Source organism: Condylura cristata, unplaced genomic scaffold (genome assembly GCF_000260355.1).
Source record: "Condylura cristata isolate star-nosed mole 26May11 unplaced genomic scaffold, ConCri1.0 scaffold00019, whole genome shotgun sequence".
Lineage (NCBI taxonomy): Eukaryota > Metazoa > Chordata > Mammalia > Eulipotyphla > Talpidae > Condylura > Condylura cristata.
In genome coordinates this window covers 3,989,623-4,008,908 of record NW_004567120.1, presented here as the reverse complement: position 1 = coordinate 4,008,908, position 19,286 = coordinate 3,989,623, and the positions used below count along the sequence as shown (strand labels likewise).

Here is a 19,286-nt window from a genome sequence, read left to right as displayed (position 1 = left end):
CCCATCAAATTATTGTTTTTGTATTCTCTAAGGATATACCCGTAGTAGCATTGCTGGGTCATAAGATAGATCTATTTTTCATATTTTGAGAAACCTCCATATTCTTTTTGCATAGTGGCTGGATGAATCTACATTCCCACCAACTGTATGAGAGAATTTCTTTTTATCCACATCCTTGCCGAAACATTCCGTTTCTGGTCTTTCGGATATGGCCCATTCTCACAAGTGTGAGATGGTCCCTCACTGTGGTTTTCATTTGCATCTCACGGATGATAAGTAATGATGAACATTTTTTATGTGACTTTTGACTATCTGTATGTCTTTTTTTTTTTCCTTTTGAGAAGTGCTTGTTTAGCCCTTGTGCCCAGTTTTTGATTGGATTATTCTCTTTTGTTGAGTTAAATGAGTTACTTGTAGATCTTGCATATCAGCCTTCCATCAGATATATGATGTGTAGTTTCTTTTCTCCATTCAGTAAAGGTAACTTTTTGTTTTGGGGCTGATTTCCTTGACTGTGCATAAGATATTTAGTTTAATATAGTCCCATTTACCCTGTTGTTTCCTTTGCTGTTGGAGATGAATCTGGAAAGACATCTCAGAAGCCTATGTTGTGGAATGTTTTGCCTATGTTTTCTCTATGTATTTTATTATTTCAGGTCTTGCATCCACTTCTATGTATTTTGAGTTACTTTTTTATGGTGTGAGATAGTGGTCTTGTTTTATTCTTTGCATACAAATACCTAGTTTTCCCAACACCATTTATTGAAGAGGCTTTCCTTGTTTCAGTGTATATTCATTGCTCCTTTGTCATGGATTACTTGGCCATATACGTCCAGATTTATTTCTGGATTTTTCATTCAATTCCTTTGATCTGCGTGTCTGTGTTTGTGCCAATACTATGTTGTTTGCATTATTACAGCTTTGTAGTAATATTAAAATATTCATTGTTATGTAATAATTTTCCTTGTATAGATCTTTCACTGACTTTATTAGGTTTATTCTTTTGGGGGATACAATTGTACATGAAATGGTCTCTTAATTTTGTTCTCTTCTGACTGTCCCTTTATGAAAGCTACTGATTTTTGTGTATTCATTTTGGAACTTGCTACTTTACTAAACTGGTTTATTGTTTTAATTAGTTTTCATTGACTGTTTAGGATTCTTTCTATACATTATATCATTTGCAAATAATGATGGTTTTACTTCTTATTTCCCAACTTGGATTACATTTATGTATTACTCTTGCCTAATTGCTTTATCTGGGACATTCAGTATTATATTGAAAAGCATTGGTGAGAGTGGTCATACTTGTGTTGTTCCAGATCTTAATGGAAAGGCTTTCATTTTTCACCACTGAGAAGGTTGTCAGCTGTGGGTTTGTCATAAATGGCTTTTTAAATGTTAGATATGTTTTTCTTGTCCCTTTCCCAAAGGCCTTTATCATAAGTTGTTGTTGAACTTATCAAATGCTCTCTTGCCATCTAGTGGTATGATCATGAGGTTTTTCTTTTTGTTAATGTGGCGAATCACATTAACTGATTTTTAGATGTTGAACCATCCTTGTGTCCCTGAAATGAATCCCATTTGTTCATGGATAACACCATTTTTTTAAAGAGACATAATTCAATATGCTTTAAAAACATTTACAATGGAAAATAGCTTGTTTTCTGAGAATGTCAAATATAGAAATACTGTGTGATTCTGCAATTTCATATTGTTATATACCTGTAAGATTTGGAAACAGGAGCTGAAATAGCTATTTGTGCACCAATAGTCATAGCAGAATTACTGACTGGTCAAAAGTTAGGAATCACCTAATATTTATTGATACATGAATGGATAAATAAAATTTATTATACACTTAAAAAATGTAATGGTATTCATTAAAAAGTCTGATAGAAATATAAAGGAAATTCTGACACATGATACAACATGTATGAACCTTACAGACATTGTGCTAAGTATAAGAGGTCAGTCACAAGAGTGCAAATATTAAATGATTCCACTTACATGCGGTACCTTGAGTTGTCAAATTCATAAATGCAGAATAAATGTTGCTTTCCAGGTAATAGATAGTGAGAATATGGGGAATTATTGTTTATTTGGTGTGGAATTTCTTTTCTGGATGATTAAAATATTCTAGAAATATATAGTGGTGAATAAAATGTGGACACATTGTAAATGCACTTAATGAAATTGAATTGTACATTTAAAATACTTAAAATGGTAAATTTTATGTTATTGATATTTTACCACATTAAAAAAATCAACTTGCTTGTCTGATTTTTCCTTTGTTCTATCTGTATTTAATCTTTCTCTTTATCTATCTGTATTTAATCTTTTCTCTTTATAAATCCATAGGCTGAGAAGTCACCTTTAACCCTGGAATCTGATGGACCTTCTAGTTCTTGCTCTTCTACTTACTAAATGTGCAATCTTTTACTCATGACTGAGCCTTTCCGAGCTTCAGTTTTATTATCTGTAAAGTGGAATTTCAACTTTTACTTTCAAGGACTATAATCCTTACTATAGACAAAAATCTCACAATAAAAGCATATATAGAACCTAAAAATATAAAGCATACAAAAGCAATGAAACAGTGCTCTAGGTAAAGGAAATAAGTATATTTTGTGACGGTGGATGGCAGGAAAAGGAATCCCATTACTGCTACCTAGAAGTCAATTATTTGGAACTCTGGGAGAGAATATCGCATTGTTTGAAAAACAATGGTTTAACTGTGTACTTCTAGCATATCCACTGAATAGTCTATAACTATTTGCCATAGAGAAATTGTGGTTACTAGGTCACTGAAATGCTATTAGGATCAATCACTGATGGCAACTGAGTGAAAGCACTTCATAAACTATAAAGATTATCACAAATGAGAACTATGGTTGTTGTGATTATGCCCTGTGCTTATGTCAGAATAATCAAATCCTTTCCTGTAGTGGGGTTTAAGGATACAGAGGGATAACAATTATTGCTAAAAGCTACTACAAACAGCATAAACAGAAACTTGATGGCAGCAGCAGAAAGAGTGAAAAGCCGATAAAAGAGGGTTAGCTTCCCCTAACTACTCTTCCCCACCCCCCCGGTATAAATTTTCATCTTTCATAACAACACAATATTCATTATTACAAAATTCAGTAGATTAATTTTTGATATTAGATACTTCATATTTAAACAATTCTAATCATATAATCTCCAGTTCATAAACCAGGAGAAACAAATTAAAGTTAAGTACTAAATGATAATATCAGAACCCCTTAAGTAAACTGTTTCCAAGACTTCTGTATTCAAGTACTGAGAAAAGCTGGATGTCTCTAATGTTCTTGGTATTTGAGGATGAAATTAACTCACTCTCTGTAAGCTAACTGGAAAGGAGCAATGACCTGAGATTAGTGTATACCATAGAAATACATGCATTTGAGTTGGAAATAGATTGCTGGACAGGAGGCTTTGAACTTCTTGAATATTTCTCTTTTCCCTTTCTTAGTAAAGTTTACAATTGTATGCTAGCAATAAAGCCAAGGCTACACATTAACATTGTTCTGCTTCCACAAACCTTCCTTGAATGCTTTGGTGCACTACTTCTATTTTTCCAGTAGGTTATGCTGTGGGTTTAGTTTTTATTTACTTTTCCCGTCCTTGTGGATCAGGAGACCTGATATTACAGCTGCTGAGTCAGGAAGTGGGGGAGGGGACTGAGGACATATCCTGCAGGTGGCTGGCTTGCATTTGTGTCACCTACAATATCCCTCCTTGCCATTGTTCAGACCTGAGTCTGCAGACTGTGCACCAGGCTTCTCTGAGGGAACCTTGTAGGCAAGACTACTGAAAGTTCTATTCAAAATAAAAATTAAAATTGCCAGCCAAGAATATGATATCCTGCAAGACCATCTTTCAAGTATGAGGGTGAAATAAAGGCTTTCACAGACAGATGCTGAAGGAATTTGCCAACACTAGACTTCCCTACAAGAAATGTTGAAAGGATTTCTACTATCTTGATCAAAGAAAAGGGGGGAAAAAAGCCTGAACAAGTAAATAAAACCAGAAAATTGGAGACAAAATGGCATTAGAAAAATTTTCATATATATATATTTACCCTAACCCCACTTGCAACATAGAAGAATAGGAAATTTGGGGACTTCAACTCCCATAAACATAACTAAAAGGAAAAACTAGAATAATATATGACCAAAAGAATTTTCAAAAATTCATTATTGGAGCTGGTGGACATTCCCATGGTGATATCACACTCAGGTTGATGATTTGAGATGGGGGCAAAGCAGGGAGAGGAAAGGGGGGGACAGGCAGGGAGGTGGTCACTCCAGTCACAGGAACACGCTGGCGGCCTAACAGTGGCGGGCCAGTTCACAAACTGTGAATCCTTCCAGTAGACTTTTTCACTGAGGAAGTTCTTGCACACACAGGTATAGGTGTGGAAATGGACTGATTGCAGAGAGCCTGTCTAGTGCAAACTGGTGAGCCCACTCACCAATCTTCCAGCCAGAAGCCCCAAGAGTGGAATCTGCCACTCACTGCTGTCCAGCAACAGTAGGGGAATCTCAGCCTTACACTCCCTAACTCAGGTGAGTGCAGAGAGAGATGCCCCACAGCTTCCAGCACCTGTTGCTTCCCTCGCAGTGAAGCCAGTACAGAAAGAGATAAACTGAAAGGGAAACCGGATCCCTGTGGACAAACCATGGGGCAAAGCCTGCTCTTTCCTTCTGTGTAAGCAGGCAGATGTGCCACGTTGTTGGTGCCGCTAGGTGCCCCCCAGCAAGTACATCTGGAGGGCTGGTGGCGATGGCTTGCCACCCTGCTGCTCCAGTGGCCAGTGCATGCTACTCTGAAAGAAGCAGCAGCAGTGAGAGATTCCCCCTCCCCAGGGCTCTGACACTGGCCCCAGAAACACTCAGCTTGCAGACAACACAACTGGTACCTGGTGCCAGCATTTTGCTGCCCACCACCAGAGACCCCACTGTGGCTAAAGCTACTAGCCGAGGCTGGCAGTGATGGAGGCGCTTTCCTGTCACATCACCCCAGGGCATGCAGCCTCAGTGTGGCTGCAGTGGCAAGGTTGCCCGTATCAGAGCAATCTCCCACAGAGCAGGCAACAGCAAGCACCAAGGCCCTGGTTCAGGGCTGCAGGCAGGAACATGGGGTCCCACTGGTGTCTGGAGCCACAGGCTGTAAAGAGGCCCTTGGAGGTCCTGGTCCAACATGGTCAGCTCCCAGAAGAGTCTGCCCTGCAGCAGTGGGGCCCATGTCCAGTGCTGATGCAGGTCCCTCGCCTCTGCTTTGACATTGTTACACCAGGCTCTGCTGAAAGGGTGCTGGGTGCAGAGTGCGTCCTGCCTCCCTGAGGTTGGGTCAGGCTGTGGCTTCTTAAAGCCCAGTAGCCCATGAGCCTGCCCTGAGGTCAGGACTGTGCAGGCACCAAGTTTTCCTTTTTATATTTGGTGCCTGGATCATAAAATAGACCAATCTGGTTCAAGCCCAACTCATCAATTAATTATTCAGCTTGAAAAATAAGAATGAGCTGACTGGTGCTGATGTCTCAATCAGTTACTTAGGATTGAAAATGGTACAATCAGTCTTATAGACTAGGGGTGCTGGAAGAGGACATAAGGCAGGGAAGGAGCCAGCTTAGAAATTCTGTTCCTGGCTGTCAAAGAAAAAAGAAAAATTATCAGTAGCCGACTTCCAAAGAAAGAAGCCCAAGACCTTTGCAGGGACCTGGCCTCTACAATCTGTCTCCAGCTCTGTCTCTGACATCACCTGAAAGGAGCACCATAGATCACAGCCTAATGTCTCAAAGAGCTGGTTGTTCTTGGTGTAGGCCAACAACCCTCAAAGAGCTGTTAACACAGATGTTTTTGACACCACCTTCTGGAAACTGGCCATGACTGACATTACTCGCCAGAGCTGGCCAGCACTGTTGACAGGTGACCAGATCACCTCAGAACTGTCTACTACTTCTGGTCATCCAGGATTGCCTCTCAGTGCTGTTGCCTCTGTTGCAAGCCCATTCAACATCTGGTGCTGTCCAGTCCAGCCTTCACACTGTTGCTGTTGGCTACAGGGGTATCACCTTGGGAGCTCCACCTGTGAGCACCTCCAGCTGCCACTGTGAGTTGGATCCTGGCCCACTGTTTGCTGGTGTGCCATTAGCTCAAGACCTTCATTGATGGACACTGCCACTTTTGAATGAGTGGGCTTTTGCTTGGGACTTGTGGACACTATCTAGGGTGAGATGGCTGGCCATTTTTGACCTTAGAAACTCTTTGTTTCTCCTGTTTGCTAAATAAACCACATTGTTCCCTGCACCTGAGTGGTCTTGCAATCGAGCACAAGTATAAGGACCCATAGAGAGTGACCTGTTCTCTACCTCGACACTATATCTTTACCCACTATAGCACTGCTATAGCACTATTTTTTAAAGATTTATTTATTTATGCATACTAACTGGGGTACAAGCCAGAGGTGCAGGGGGAATGAGAGGCTTCACCAGAGACAGAGTGGGGAGCAGAATAGGGAGATAGAAGAAGTACACTGCTGAGGGGAGCAGCCGGCGGGTCAGGAGAGGTCTGCCGCGCCATGCAGGTCACCTCTGAGGCCGGGGATTGAACTCACCATGCGGCTGTGGCTAGCTTGCAGTACTGTGCCCTATCCCTTTGCACCACCAGGGAGGGCCCCGTTACAGTACTATTTTAAAAGATTTATCATATGGACCCCACCCACAGGACCAAGAACAGTTGGACCCTGCTACTTTCCTAGCTGGGAATATGGAGACGAGATCCTCTTCAGGCATCTGCTGCCAGGTGACCCCCTTCTACCCAGACAAGGGAAGAGATCCACTGAAAGATCTACCATGCGGGGCCTACCACATGAGCAGCTGGGCGCTGCCACATCCCGATCAGACAAGTGGAGAACACATGTGAGGCGCCTGGTAGCTCCCAGCTAGGCAAGGGAGGAGTTTACTGATACAACATGTGGGGTCCACCTGCCCCAGCACTGCCACTCCTCAAGCAGGGCACCCTTCTATCAGCCAGGTTCTTAGAGAATGACCTGCCATATTGCTAAACCACAGTTGAGATAGGAGCTCAGCCATTGTCTGTCCTCAACCAGGTTAGGAAGAGAGAAAGAGAACAGAGAGATATCGGCAGCACGCTGCACTGGCACAGAGCAGCACCATCCAGGCCAGAATATCAGAGACAGAGACAAGCTGCACGGCTTAGGCTTGGAGCCGCAGGGTGGAAAAGACCCCTTTAAAGCCATGAGAAACAAGGGATTATTGCTGAGCCATGTAAGCAGACATCAGATATCCAGCAGCTATTTTCTGGCAACCTGTGCCCAGAGGCACCTGACATAAGGTACAACAGACCTATAGTTAATATTATTCTTAAAAGAAATATTGGCGTACCCGCATCAGGTAGTATAGTGCACCTACCATCAATTCAGCCATATTTCAACATACCGATATAGATATTGGTATGAAATATGCCATATGATGGCAGCTATGGATAGTGGAATTATGGGTGATTTTTTTCATGTAACATCTGTACATTTTCTATATAAAAAAGCACTTAGTATCTTAATTATCAAGGAAAAAAAGCTAAAAAATTCAAACTAAGTCCCTGATATGATAGCATTAGTGGCCTTATAAGAAGAGACACCAGAAAATCTAACCAGAAACTGACCATATTAGTATCCTGGTTTTAGACTGCCAAACCCCGGAACTCTTATAAACTTGTATTGTTTAAGCCATCTGGTCTGTAACATTTTGTTATAACAGCCAGAGAAAACTACTATTGATATATTTTAAAATCCTATATTTAAGTTTGTTATGTGAATTAAATAAAACAACGTATATTAACTACCTACCATAAGTTCTGGCATATAGCATACCTAAAATGTGCCAACAAGAGATGGAGATCAAACATATGAAAAAGAAGTTAAGAAATATGAACGACAGAATGAGACATAGGGAGAATGGCTGAGACACGATATTCAGAGATAATGGCTTAGAATTTTCATTGCTGAAGGAAGCTATGGATCCTCACACTGTGGAAGTGTAAGTCCTATGTGTGATACATTAAATAAGATTCAAATTTAGACTCATATTGGTGGTTACTGTACTCCAAAGATAGAAAGGTCTTACAGTAAACCAGAGAGAAAATCTATAAACAGTAAAATACTGGGCTCCCCCTGGTGGCGCAACGGGTGAAAGCGCCGCATGACGAAGCTCTCTGAAGCCACTGCAGCAGGAGTTCCATCCCTGGCCAAGGAGCTGACCCACATGGTGCGGCAGACCTCTCCTTACCCGCCCACTGCTCCCTTCAGCTGGGTACTTTGTTAGTCTGCCCACTCTGTCTCTGGTGAATCCTCTAACTGCCCCTGCACGTCTGGCCTGTTCTGGAAGCATAAATAATTAAAAAAAAAAAAAAAACAGTAAAATACTAACAAATAACTTCTCAATAATAATAATAGGATTGCAATCAAGATGGAATGAATACATTTCACTGTGTATCTCCTATGAATTACATGTAATGAAACAGGGGAGGTCAGGGCAGGAGTGGGAGGCCAAACGTTAGGATGGAACAGCCACCCTTTGCCTGGGCTTTGAGACCAGAGAGCTGCCAAAACTCCCCAAAAGGCCAAAACCCGAAACCAGGGGTTATAGCAATACAGCACCCACACAGTAGGGACCTATGGACTATAGTCTAGCAAAGGACAGTGACTGGTAAGAGGACAGGTCCGTGGGTCTCACCCATGTGCACAATTGCAAGAAGCCTCAGGCTCCAGGAACAACAAACATGGGTTTACTTTTCAAATGGGAAACAAAGAGCTTACTGTAGCCATGAGTAGCAGCTATCTCACTCATAGCATTAGTGATGGTTGCTGCTGGCCACCAGGAGTGCTGAAGAGCACTAGACAATAGTGAATGGTCACTACTGATCCCCCAGTGGAGGTGTCAGAGACACCAGTGTTAGCAGCTCTTTGTGAGGTGTTGGGCTGTGCCAACAACAAACAGCTCTTTGAGACGCCAGGCCCGGAGCCTTTGATGCTCTTTTCAGGCAATGCCAGAGACTGGACCAGTCTCTGACAGAGATCTTTGGCTTTTCTTCCCTCATTGGAGGTGTGCTTCTGGATACTTCTTTCTTCTTCAGAGGAAAGGAATGGATACTTCTTCTTCCTTCAGAGGCTGAAACCATCTCTCCTGTTCAGAGTCCGGAGCAGCCTTTCCTGTTTATGGGCTGGAGTCATCGCTCCTCTTAAGGGGCTAGAACCGCCTTCCCCCTCAGTACCCTCAGACTCTGACTTATATCCTTTTTTAGAGTGTTCTGATTGGGCCATTCCCCCCCCAATCCTGTGGCTCATTAACCCATAGCTCATTGATCCATTCCATGATCCATGAAGTACACAGCTACATAAAAAAGGCACAGAGGAGCAACTGCCATAACTGACTTGTGGTTGAGCAGCAGGGTGAGAGAACACCAGGGTACTGCCAGCTCCCACCAATGAGGCAGCTGTGTTCTGGTAACACTGACATTCTGAACATGGTACAAAAAAACAACTCTCTAAGCCATTGAAAAGTAAATAAAACAGGCAGGCTAGAGAGGGTTATCAAAACTTAAAGATGGTGAGTTTTCCTTTTTTCTCCCTTATCTCCCAGCCTAGATTAAAATTGGCTTGACTATATTAGTTTCTTTAAATAAAAGATTGATTTATGCATCCAAGAACTAGGGGCACAGGCAGAGATGCAGGGGTAGAGTGAAGAATGAGAGGATTCACCAGAGACCAGTGGGGGAGCAGAACAGGCAGATGGACAAAGTACACAGCTGAGGGGAGCAGCGGGCAAGACAAGAGAAGTCTGCTATGCCATGTGGGTCAAAACCTTCCTGGTGGGGATTGAACTTATGCGGAAGTGGCTGCAGAGAGCTTCATAGTGCTATACTTTAGCCTGTTGTTTCACCTGGGAGGGCCTATAATAGTATAGTTTCCAGGAATAGGAAAATTTCCAAGAGAAATCTTTTCTTTCTAGTCTGATGACTACATGATGCTCAGAGGTGGTAGAGCCAGCACAGCCTTGAGGTTGAGAGCATGGGGGAAACACCCCCATGCTTGGGTTTGTTTTCTGAAAGGTGCTCTCCTATAGCAATGTAGAAAGAGGCAGCAGTGGCATCACAGATTCTGAGAGGAAAAAATTCCTTTTCCTTAACCATAAAAATTGGAAAAAGATGAAATTTTGCAATTTTTGACAAGTGGGTGGAACCAGAGGGGGATTATGCTGATGAAATAAGCAGAGGTAGAAAGACAAATACTGAATGATTGCATTGATATGTGGAATATAATCAAATAAAATAAAGGAACTAACAAAAGTAAATCAAAACAAAGCTCAGAATATGACTGAATAGCTGAGGCTACTAGAGGGAGTGTGGTGGGCTTAGGAACAGTGTGTAAGGGGGTGCGGGGGGCTGTCCAGTGGTAAATGGTAAAAGAACATGAGTGCCCTGGTAATGGGTATGATCACGTACATGTGTGAACCTATTTTTATTAATCATATACAGTGCCATAAACCAATGTTACATCAGTGAAAAAAACAAACTTTTCACTTACTTTGTGATGGCTTCTTCCATGACCACCCACTGCTTTCAGGCTCGAACAAGGTTGCATTCTTTTTTGTCTGGAAATAACTGAAACATGACTTCCCAGACCACTTGGGAAACAAACAAAATGGTTTTTCAAGCAAAATTTGCTCTTGTTAAACACACACAGACACATAACCTGCGATCTGTGTAAAAATCAAATGTTGCTTAGCATCCAGAGAAACAAATATCCCCCATTTTCACAGTATTATACATACTGGCATGTTTTGTCAACCACTTACTTTTAAATGAGCCAATGCACCCAATGGCTTCATTACTTATCCAAGTTTTTAATCCCTTCTACAGGTTCACAAAATACTGTTGTTCAACGGATCGAGTCTGTAGATGTTTGTAGAGGGATTAAAAAAAAAAATGGGTGCGCGGGTGGGCCCTCCCTGGTGGGGCAGCTGGTTAAAGCACAGCATTGAGACGCTAAAGCCACTTCCGCATGAGTTCGATTCCCGCCTGCCCCGGAGGTGACCACATGGCGTGGCAGACCTCTCCTGACCCGCCCGCTGCTCCCCTCAGCAGTGTACTTCGTCGATCTGCCTGTTCTGCTCCCCACTCTGTCTCTGGTGAAGCCTCTCGCCGCCCCTGAGCCACTGACCTGTACCCCAGTTCTGAATGCACAAATAAATCTTAAAAAAAAAAGTGGGTGCTTTAGAATTTCTTTGAACTTTATTCCAATGTTAAAGATTGAATTTCTCAAAATTCCCTTTAGCTGGAAAGCCTACTGTCAACTAGAAAAGAGTGGGATTCCTTGCTTATTTCTCCTCACCTAATCTAGCTCCACCATCTTAGGTTCAGTTGTAAACAGACTCTGAACTGACAGTCAGTGAAGATGCGAACAGCTTTACAGTCCTTCCTTACTGGGGGTAGAGAAATGGTCTTTTACTATAATGCCTAGCAGCCTCAGGGGTAGACTTTGGCTTCAAGTTCACTAAAATAACTTCTAACCTGCTGCTTTATTATTCATCTGAAACCCTGACTTATTTTCAAGTCTTAGTTGTCTAGAATCCTTTGATTTTCAAATGTAAGAGATTCCAACCCTGAATCCTAGGGACTAATGTGAGCAGATTGGTCCTTTTCCTTTTCCAAAATATATGTTAGTCTCATCACTGAAAATTGGTGCCCATTTATCCTGGCCCAAAGTATCAATATCTGCTCTTTAAATGAGACAGCTCCCAGTCATTAACCCTAAGATAAATCATCCCTGATTTCATCAGATTTTCTTGAATTTGTAAATCCAAGTTTTTTTTTCTTTCTAACAAGATATGAGAGATGAACGTGGAAGCAGCTGGGAAGGACATGTTTATGTAACAGTATTTAACATGAACAGTAATGAGAAATAGATTATGAATAATCTTTTCATGTTTTTACAATTTCATTTTTAAATAGGTGATAAGATTGTAAAAATTTCAAGAAAAAATGAACAAAGTATTCCTTTGAATAATCAAGTAAGTAGATATTAGATATTCCTATTAAGGACCAGCTCCAGTTTGAGCAAAGATGAGAGCATTTTCAGAAATGTGACCACTTTGTTTTAACAATTATGTGTGTGTGAAGTACAGCAATAACCAAGTTTAATCAGAAATTTCACAATAATAGCACCATTAACAGTTATTATATAGAAAAACAAACTCATTTCTTCTAATGTTCAATAATGAAAGTATAATTGTGTTATAAATTAGACTTTATGAAAATAATATGTCTCTTTAAAATATCACCTATAACTAGGGCCCTTCCTGGTGGCACAATGGGTTGGGACACTGCACTTCAAGCCAGCTTCAGTGCAAGTTTGATCCCCTTCCCCGGGGGGTACCCACATGGTGCAACAGACTTCTCCTGATCTGCCTGCTACTCCCCTCAGCAGTGTATTTCATCGATCTGCCTGTTTTGCTCCCCACTCTCTCTGGTGGGTCTTCTTACCATCCCCGCACCTCTGGCTTGTGCGCTAGTTCTGTATGCAAAATTAAGTAAAAAAAAAAAATTAAAAAATAAAAGTATTGGCCCTCTTTAACAAAAAAATATCACCTATAGTTGAATTGGCATGTTACCAGAAAAACATTGTAGGACCAAAGGAATACTTCCTGAAATTTTTTATTTTATTGTTATTGATTTTTCCATTGGTTTCCAATAAGTACTATTTAAATTTTAAGAGTGCATGTAGCTTCATAACTTGATAAATGTAAATGCCACACTGCACCCAGCACCAAAGATCTAGTGCGATTCACCATCGCGAAACTTACCTCCTCTCCCAGTTCCTCCCATCTCCACTCCTCTTCTGGTAAGCACTATTTTATTGTCAGAGTCCCGTTGTTTTGTTGTTGTATTTTATTAGTTCATTTTATTTCCCTGATGTATTTGTTAATTACCAAATGCCATTTACTGTTACCACTTAAAGTTGAATATTTTTGTGTGTGTGGACATGCTTTCTTGTAAATTCTGTAGTGCCGACAAGGCACAAATTATCTTTGCATATTCAAGAATTAAAAAAAAACTGTCTTATCTCAGATCATTTAAAAATATTTTTCAATTGTAATTATCTATTTTACTTTTTAGTCATCTAATAATTTACATTATGTTCCATATGCCATTTCTAGCGTAAAGGTATCTATTTATATATTGCTCCATATTTCACATCAGTTAATAATCTACAGAATTGCCAGGCTATTGTTAAAGCTGAAGAAACCTTAAACTGTATCAAGTGGCGTTTGCTCTTCCTAAATGATTTTACTGTAGTTCTTCATTTATTCTAATAAAGGCTGTATGCTAATATAGTTTTCACTTCATAGAGTAGTCACTGAAGATTATTGCTTGGATATATGATAAGCACACCTAAGTCTGAGTAGAGACACTGCCTCTACTAATCACATAGTGCTTATGTATGAGAGATACAATGCCATATTACTTTTGACTCATTTCCTTGAATGATTCTGCATTTTGTTTGACTATCAATAATATTCTTACCCAGTGCATTGCCATAGGTACCATTTATCTGAGAGGAAAGAGAATTAAGAAAGTTTTACAAATGATGAATGTTTTGGGGTATGTAATGTATAACATGATGACTATATAGTTAATACTATATTGTATACTTGAAATTTGCTGAATAGCAAATCATAGTGTAGTATTACCACATACAGAAAAATAGTAACTGAGGTGATGGATGTGTTAATATGATCATGGTAATCATTTTACAATGTATATCTATATTAAATCATCATTTTGTATACTCAAAAATACGTGATTTTTGACAATTATACCTCAAAAAAATACTAACTTAAAAAAAAAGTAAAATAAAATGAACTTTGGGAAATGAATACAATTTATATAATTAAGTTATATGAAAAAGGTTATCTGTTGGTTAACCTGTTATAAATGGTAAAGGTCAATAATACCGAGCCATAATATAATGAAGGTCAGTCTCTTTCCATGCTCTATGTATACAATTTCTAACTAAATCAATAGGGATTCCATACAAATTCCAGGGTAAGTATGTAAGTATTGTTTTGAAGATAAAGCAAACAATTAATTTGATGGTATTTGAAATAATAAGTCATTTAACTTTTGCTGTATGGTTTACAATGATTTTATTTCAAAACTCACTTACTGTAATAACAGCATTTATAGTGTGTTTCCTACAGAGCACACAAAACCATAAGATAAAGCAAATGAAGCAGGCATATGAGCTATTAGGTAGATAATAATTATCAATCACCATGGTAAAATCTATATAAAGATAGTTTCCACCAAAAGACCCTGAGCTGTTCATATAACAGTAATTTATGCTGAGAATAAAACTTTCCAAAATAGCACTTATAAATTACAAAAATATTTAATGAACAATTACATGGTAAAAAACCAAAAAAAACAAAACATCATCTGATTTAACATTTTCAATATTAAAGCAAAGTTACACAGTCACTCCACTCTGGACATTTCAGTCATTCCTTAGATAACTTCATTCATACTTTGGAACTTTCATTTACAGAAACACAATAACTTTCAAGAATACTTCAAAATTTTTTTGCACTAAAAATTTAAAATTGGTGAGGTAGAGTCGTAGGGCTCAAAAGGCACCTAAACATTTATAAAGTTATGTTAATATCCACCACATTCCTAAGATGCTAAATTTATGGTAAATGTAGATCTTAGTGAAAGAGTATAGGAAATTATATCAGCAGTTTTACTCAGTGCTCTGCAAATATGTTTACATGTTTACTAACAGCGATTTCACTAAACAGGAACAATTAGCCACAAGCTGTCAAAAGAACTTTACTTTTCAATTAAATAGTAGCAGTGTGTGGATAGAAAGTAGGTATATTTCTCAGAGACATATGGAAGTTTATTTTAAAATAGAAGAATACATGTAAAGAGCAAATAAGAGTTTGTGATATCACTTTCTTCTAGCATTAGTCACTTTAAAATTGAGAATTTAAAGACAAATTGGAAAAGATAGTCATAGGAAACTATCATTAAATTATAATGGATTGAGATCTAAAAAATTCAGATAATACAAAAGGTTATTTCCAATATTTACTAGAAAACATTTAAGCCTTTTGGTGAAATACATGGAATGTACTGAAGTATTCCAGTAAATGTGATACTGATAAAATTAGTGACAATGAATCCCTACTAATAGTTTTATGTGTAAATGTAATATAATCACTTAGGAATTAAAAAAATTTTGTGACTGAATACGTTGACATTTAATTATATATTTTAAGTCTAAAGTGGTATGTGACTTTTGTTTTTATGTCTAACTGGATTGACATAAGATATTAGATATACTAATCAAAACTGAAATACAACTTATGTAATGTTTAAAAGTTATCCAGAATTGTATAAGAGCATATATAACACTGCTAAAAGGGTTGACCACTTTTTAATTTGAACAAAGTTAGCTTATAATTTAAACCAGTCTGAACTCTGAATGACACAGGAAGTCATGATATTTCTCCAATTAGTTGCCTAGAATTCGAGGGCTCTTAAATAATTGAAAGGGAATGTTATCCCCCAATCATGAATTTAAATTTCTGAATTAAAGTGTCTTTAGGTTACCCTAGTTAAGAGAAATCTTTAAAAAAAGTCAGTGATTCTAAAATTGGAGTCTTCACAATGCACACATGCAAGCTTTATTCTTTAGAATGAAACAATCTATTATCATCCAATCTGAGTCAATAATTCTGTTTCTAGACTCTCCCTTCCTGAGGAAATAAACTTGAAACAATGTCATCCTCCCCCCTTTGGCAACATAAATAGTAATAAATTTCCCCTAAACTTTACTTTCTTTTTTTGCATTTTATCACTACTAATATAGAGAGGTGTCATTTTACCAAACAGTGAAAAAAGGTTGGAGAGTAAAGGAGGAATTTAAAATGTACTCCTCAGAAAATGGATCACATGTTCCCTTTTTGTTGCCTATAAGGGTTATAGACTTCTTATCTAATTCAGACAGTACGTCAGCTTCCTATAATAAAAATGAAGTTAGAAACTAATGTTTTTAAATTAAGAAATAATCAACCATTTTAACCAGTGTTATGTAGTTTTGTGCAATTCTGGTTAAAAAAAATGTACTTGCACTTGTAACTGACACTAAATGTGCCATATGTTTTACTATAATAGAAATAAGTGCTTGAAGTGTTAGGAGCAAGCATGTAACATTGGGTTATTCTTCCAGCAGGATGTTAAAGCTTTGGAAGAAAAACAAGGGGAATCTGCTTTTTTGTTTGTTTGTCTGGCTGTTTTAAGATTTATTCATTTATACATAGAGAGCTAGCGTCTAGGCCAGAGGTGCAGGGGCGGTGAGAGGATTCACCAGAGACTGAGTGGGGAGAAAACAGGCAGAGTGATGAAGCACACTGCTGAGGGGAGCAGAGGGTGGGTCAGGAGAGGTCTGCTGTGCTATGTGGGTCACCTCCGGGGCCGGGGATTAAACTTGCACTGAAGCAGCTGGTGCTAGCTTGCAGTGCTGCATCCTAACCCACTGCGCCACCAGGGAGGGCCTCTGTTTTTTTTGTTTGTTTGTTTAAGGGGAAGAGTCCAAATCATGAAAAAAATGTTTATAAAATGGAGCACTGGACCAGCAATATAATTTCAATACTTATTAGATTAACCAAAGTAAGCTAAAGGAGCATATGAGGAATTACATGTTTTCAGATAGGTTGCGAATTTTGATTTTCAGAGTAAAATGCTACTCTGAAAAAAATACTAAACTTTTACTTGTAACTCATTATTACTATAGTTCATTTATTCTTAAATAATTTTCCTACATTTTTGGACTTATTTCTGGTACTGATAGCTACATACTTGAAATGGTAAAGAGATAGTCATATACCTGATTGACATGTGAATTTTTAAATAAATTATAGCACTATAAAAGCTCACATGAAGAGGCACTTGAGTGGCATGTTAGAAATTGATCTTGGATAAAGTTAAAATGAAACAAAAGTTTCATTTAATAGTTATGAAAATATTTTTGCTTACACTGAATGTTTCCAGATAAATTAAGATGCTGATTAAATAGGCCATAAAAAGATCATAAAATTTGGGAATTTGGAAACTTGCTTTGAATAGGTGTCTAGTTAAAGCAAAGTTTCTGATGTATGTGTGTTTTTTTTACATCATACCATGTGGCATATGAATGTGCAATGGGTGGGATGGGTGAAAGAATAAAGGTGGTGGTCCAGCCATTACAAAGTAAGTACAGCACCCTCTCTCAGCAGTGAAGTATGGAGCAGGCTGATAAAAGCAAGTTACACTGTCTGTACTAGGTAAGATATTCTGCTCTCCAAGTGCTTTTAAAGCCATAAGGGTGATCATATTAAGTGTCTGTCTTCTTTCATTTCCCATAAGGCAAACAGTGCTTTCATTTACAACACCATGCAAAGTCATAAGGTAGTCATATTTGCTTTTTCCTTCACCTATGCAATGGTTGCGGAGGTATGATTCAATTTTCTTTTGCTGTTCTGCTATATCAGGAAAATCAATGAAAAATCTAGAGCACATATAACGCTCCAGACTCTTAATTTCTTTTGCACAAGCTGGTTTAAAGTCATGAACCAGCAAGTTACTATACTTCAGAAGACCACCACCTCTAATCTCTTCAGGTTTTCTGGTAGATATAAGCTTGCATTGCAAATGCATCATTGCTTCTTGGAAGTCTCCATACATGCTTTCAGCTACCACAACAGGATACGATTCTTTAGTTAGCTTAGCATTTTTATCACAGTAGAAGTCTAACATAGAGCCCAAAGCAATTTGAAAGGAATCTACACTAAACTCAAATTGTCGTCTGAGTGAATTTACAAATTTTAGTTCTACATTCTTCCCAGAATTATTAGAAAGAGAGATGAGACTCCAACGATCATGTTTATTACAAACTTTGACCATTTTTTGTACATATGCCTCTTTCATGGTCTTCACAGTAATCTTTTCCTTTTTTACACCTTTTGGCAAAAAGTCGAGTAAACAACTTAGAACCGTATCTTTAACAACCTGAAATTTTTGATCATCTGGTAATTCAACACCAAAAATAACATCAAGATCCTTATAGGTGATTCCATTGTGACTTGAAAGTATGTAACTTGCTGTGGAACCATTCAATCGTACATCTTTTACAATAATTCCTTGCTCTATTAATTGATCTTTAACAACATGAATGATATCTTTTGGTTTTACTTCCAATGTGGGAAAATTCCCCCTTCCATGAACTGGAATTACTTCACCCAACACTTGATCCAGTGTGATAACTTGATCCCAAGAGAGGTTACTGAATCTGATTACAGACATTGTGAAGTCAGTAGATCAACTAGAAAGCAAATAAAATATTTTAAAAAATTAGCATCTTGAAATCATTGCATATGTAAAGGATATGGAAAAGTTAAAAATAGACTTACCTGCAGCATAAAACCAATCGAATACTGTGAAGAATCTTATCAATGTAACAAATCGCGTTAAAATCTAGAAGTAAATGAGAGCCAGTATGATTATGTCAAAATTTTTAGATATATTGGTGCATGCAAACAGACATTTTCAGGGATTGATTAGAGTTATAAATATTGTTGCTATAAAATGGTAGTATTTCTCAATCTTTCTTCATGTAAATACTGTAATAATTATATTTGTTTGGCGATATAAATTTTGTTCATGTGCTAGTCATAGTACATTATTGAGGTTAATTGTCATGAATTTAAAGTGAGATTGGAGAGCATTTCCATGTGTGTTAGAACTCAATGGACTAAATAACATAATATTTCAAAATTACATGCATAGCATCTTTAATCTAAAAGGATCAGAGCCTTCTCACATATAATATTCATATATATATATATATATATATATATATATGAAAAGGCTATTTCTAAAGTCTACTATTTGAGTGTGAATTCCTTAAATTGCTTGAGGATAAGTATTATAGATAATTGATAAGTATTGTAGCTAATTCTTCAGTGTGCCCATAACACTTTAAGAAATGTTAAATTGGTTGACACAATGAAATACTATCTCAAACCAATGAGAAGTAACCATATTAAAAAGACCAGAAACAGGCCCTCCCTGGTGGCGCAGCGGGTTAAAGCACTGCACTAAGAAGCTGAAACCACTTCCGCATGAGTTCGATTCCCGCCT

At 38.3% G+C, this 19,286-nt stretch overlaps 1 protein-coding gene across 1 annotated transcript; it reads right to left on the bottom strand.

Moving 5' to 3' along the window:
* Window positions 1–17,276: 17,276 nt before the first annotated feature.
* On the bottom strand, window positions 17,277–18,449 carry FAM46D (family with sequence similarity 46, member D). Its single transcript, XM_004685880.1, has one exon. It carries the CDS (start codon window positions 18,447–18,449, stop codon window positions 17,277–17,279), a length of 1,173 nt encoding a protein of 390 aa, XP_004685937.1.
* Between the last annotated feature and the right edge of the window lie 837 nt (window positions 18,450–19,286).

Bases quoted from the DNA above. Each gene is read 5' to 3' on its own strand.
- FAM46D (XM_004685880.1), bottom strand. From the start codon at position 18,449: ATGTCTGTAATCAGATTCAGTAACCTCTCTTGGGATCAAGTTATCACA.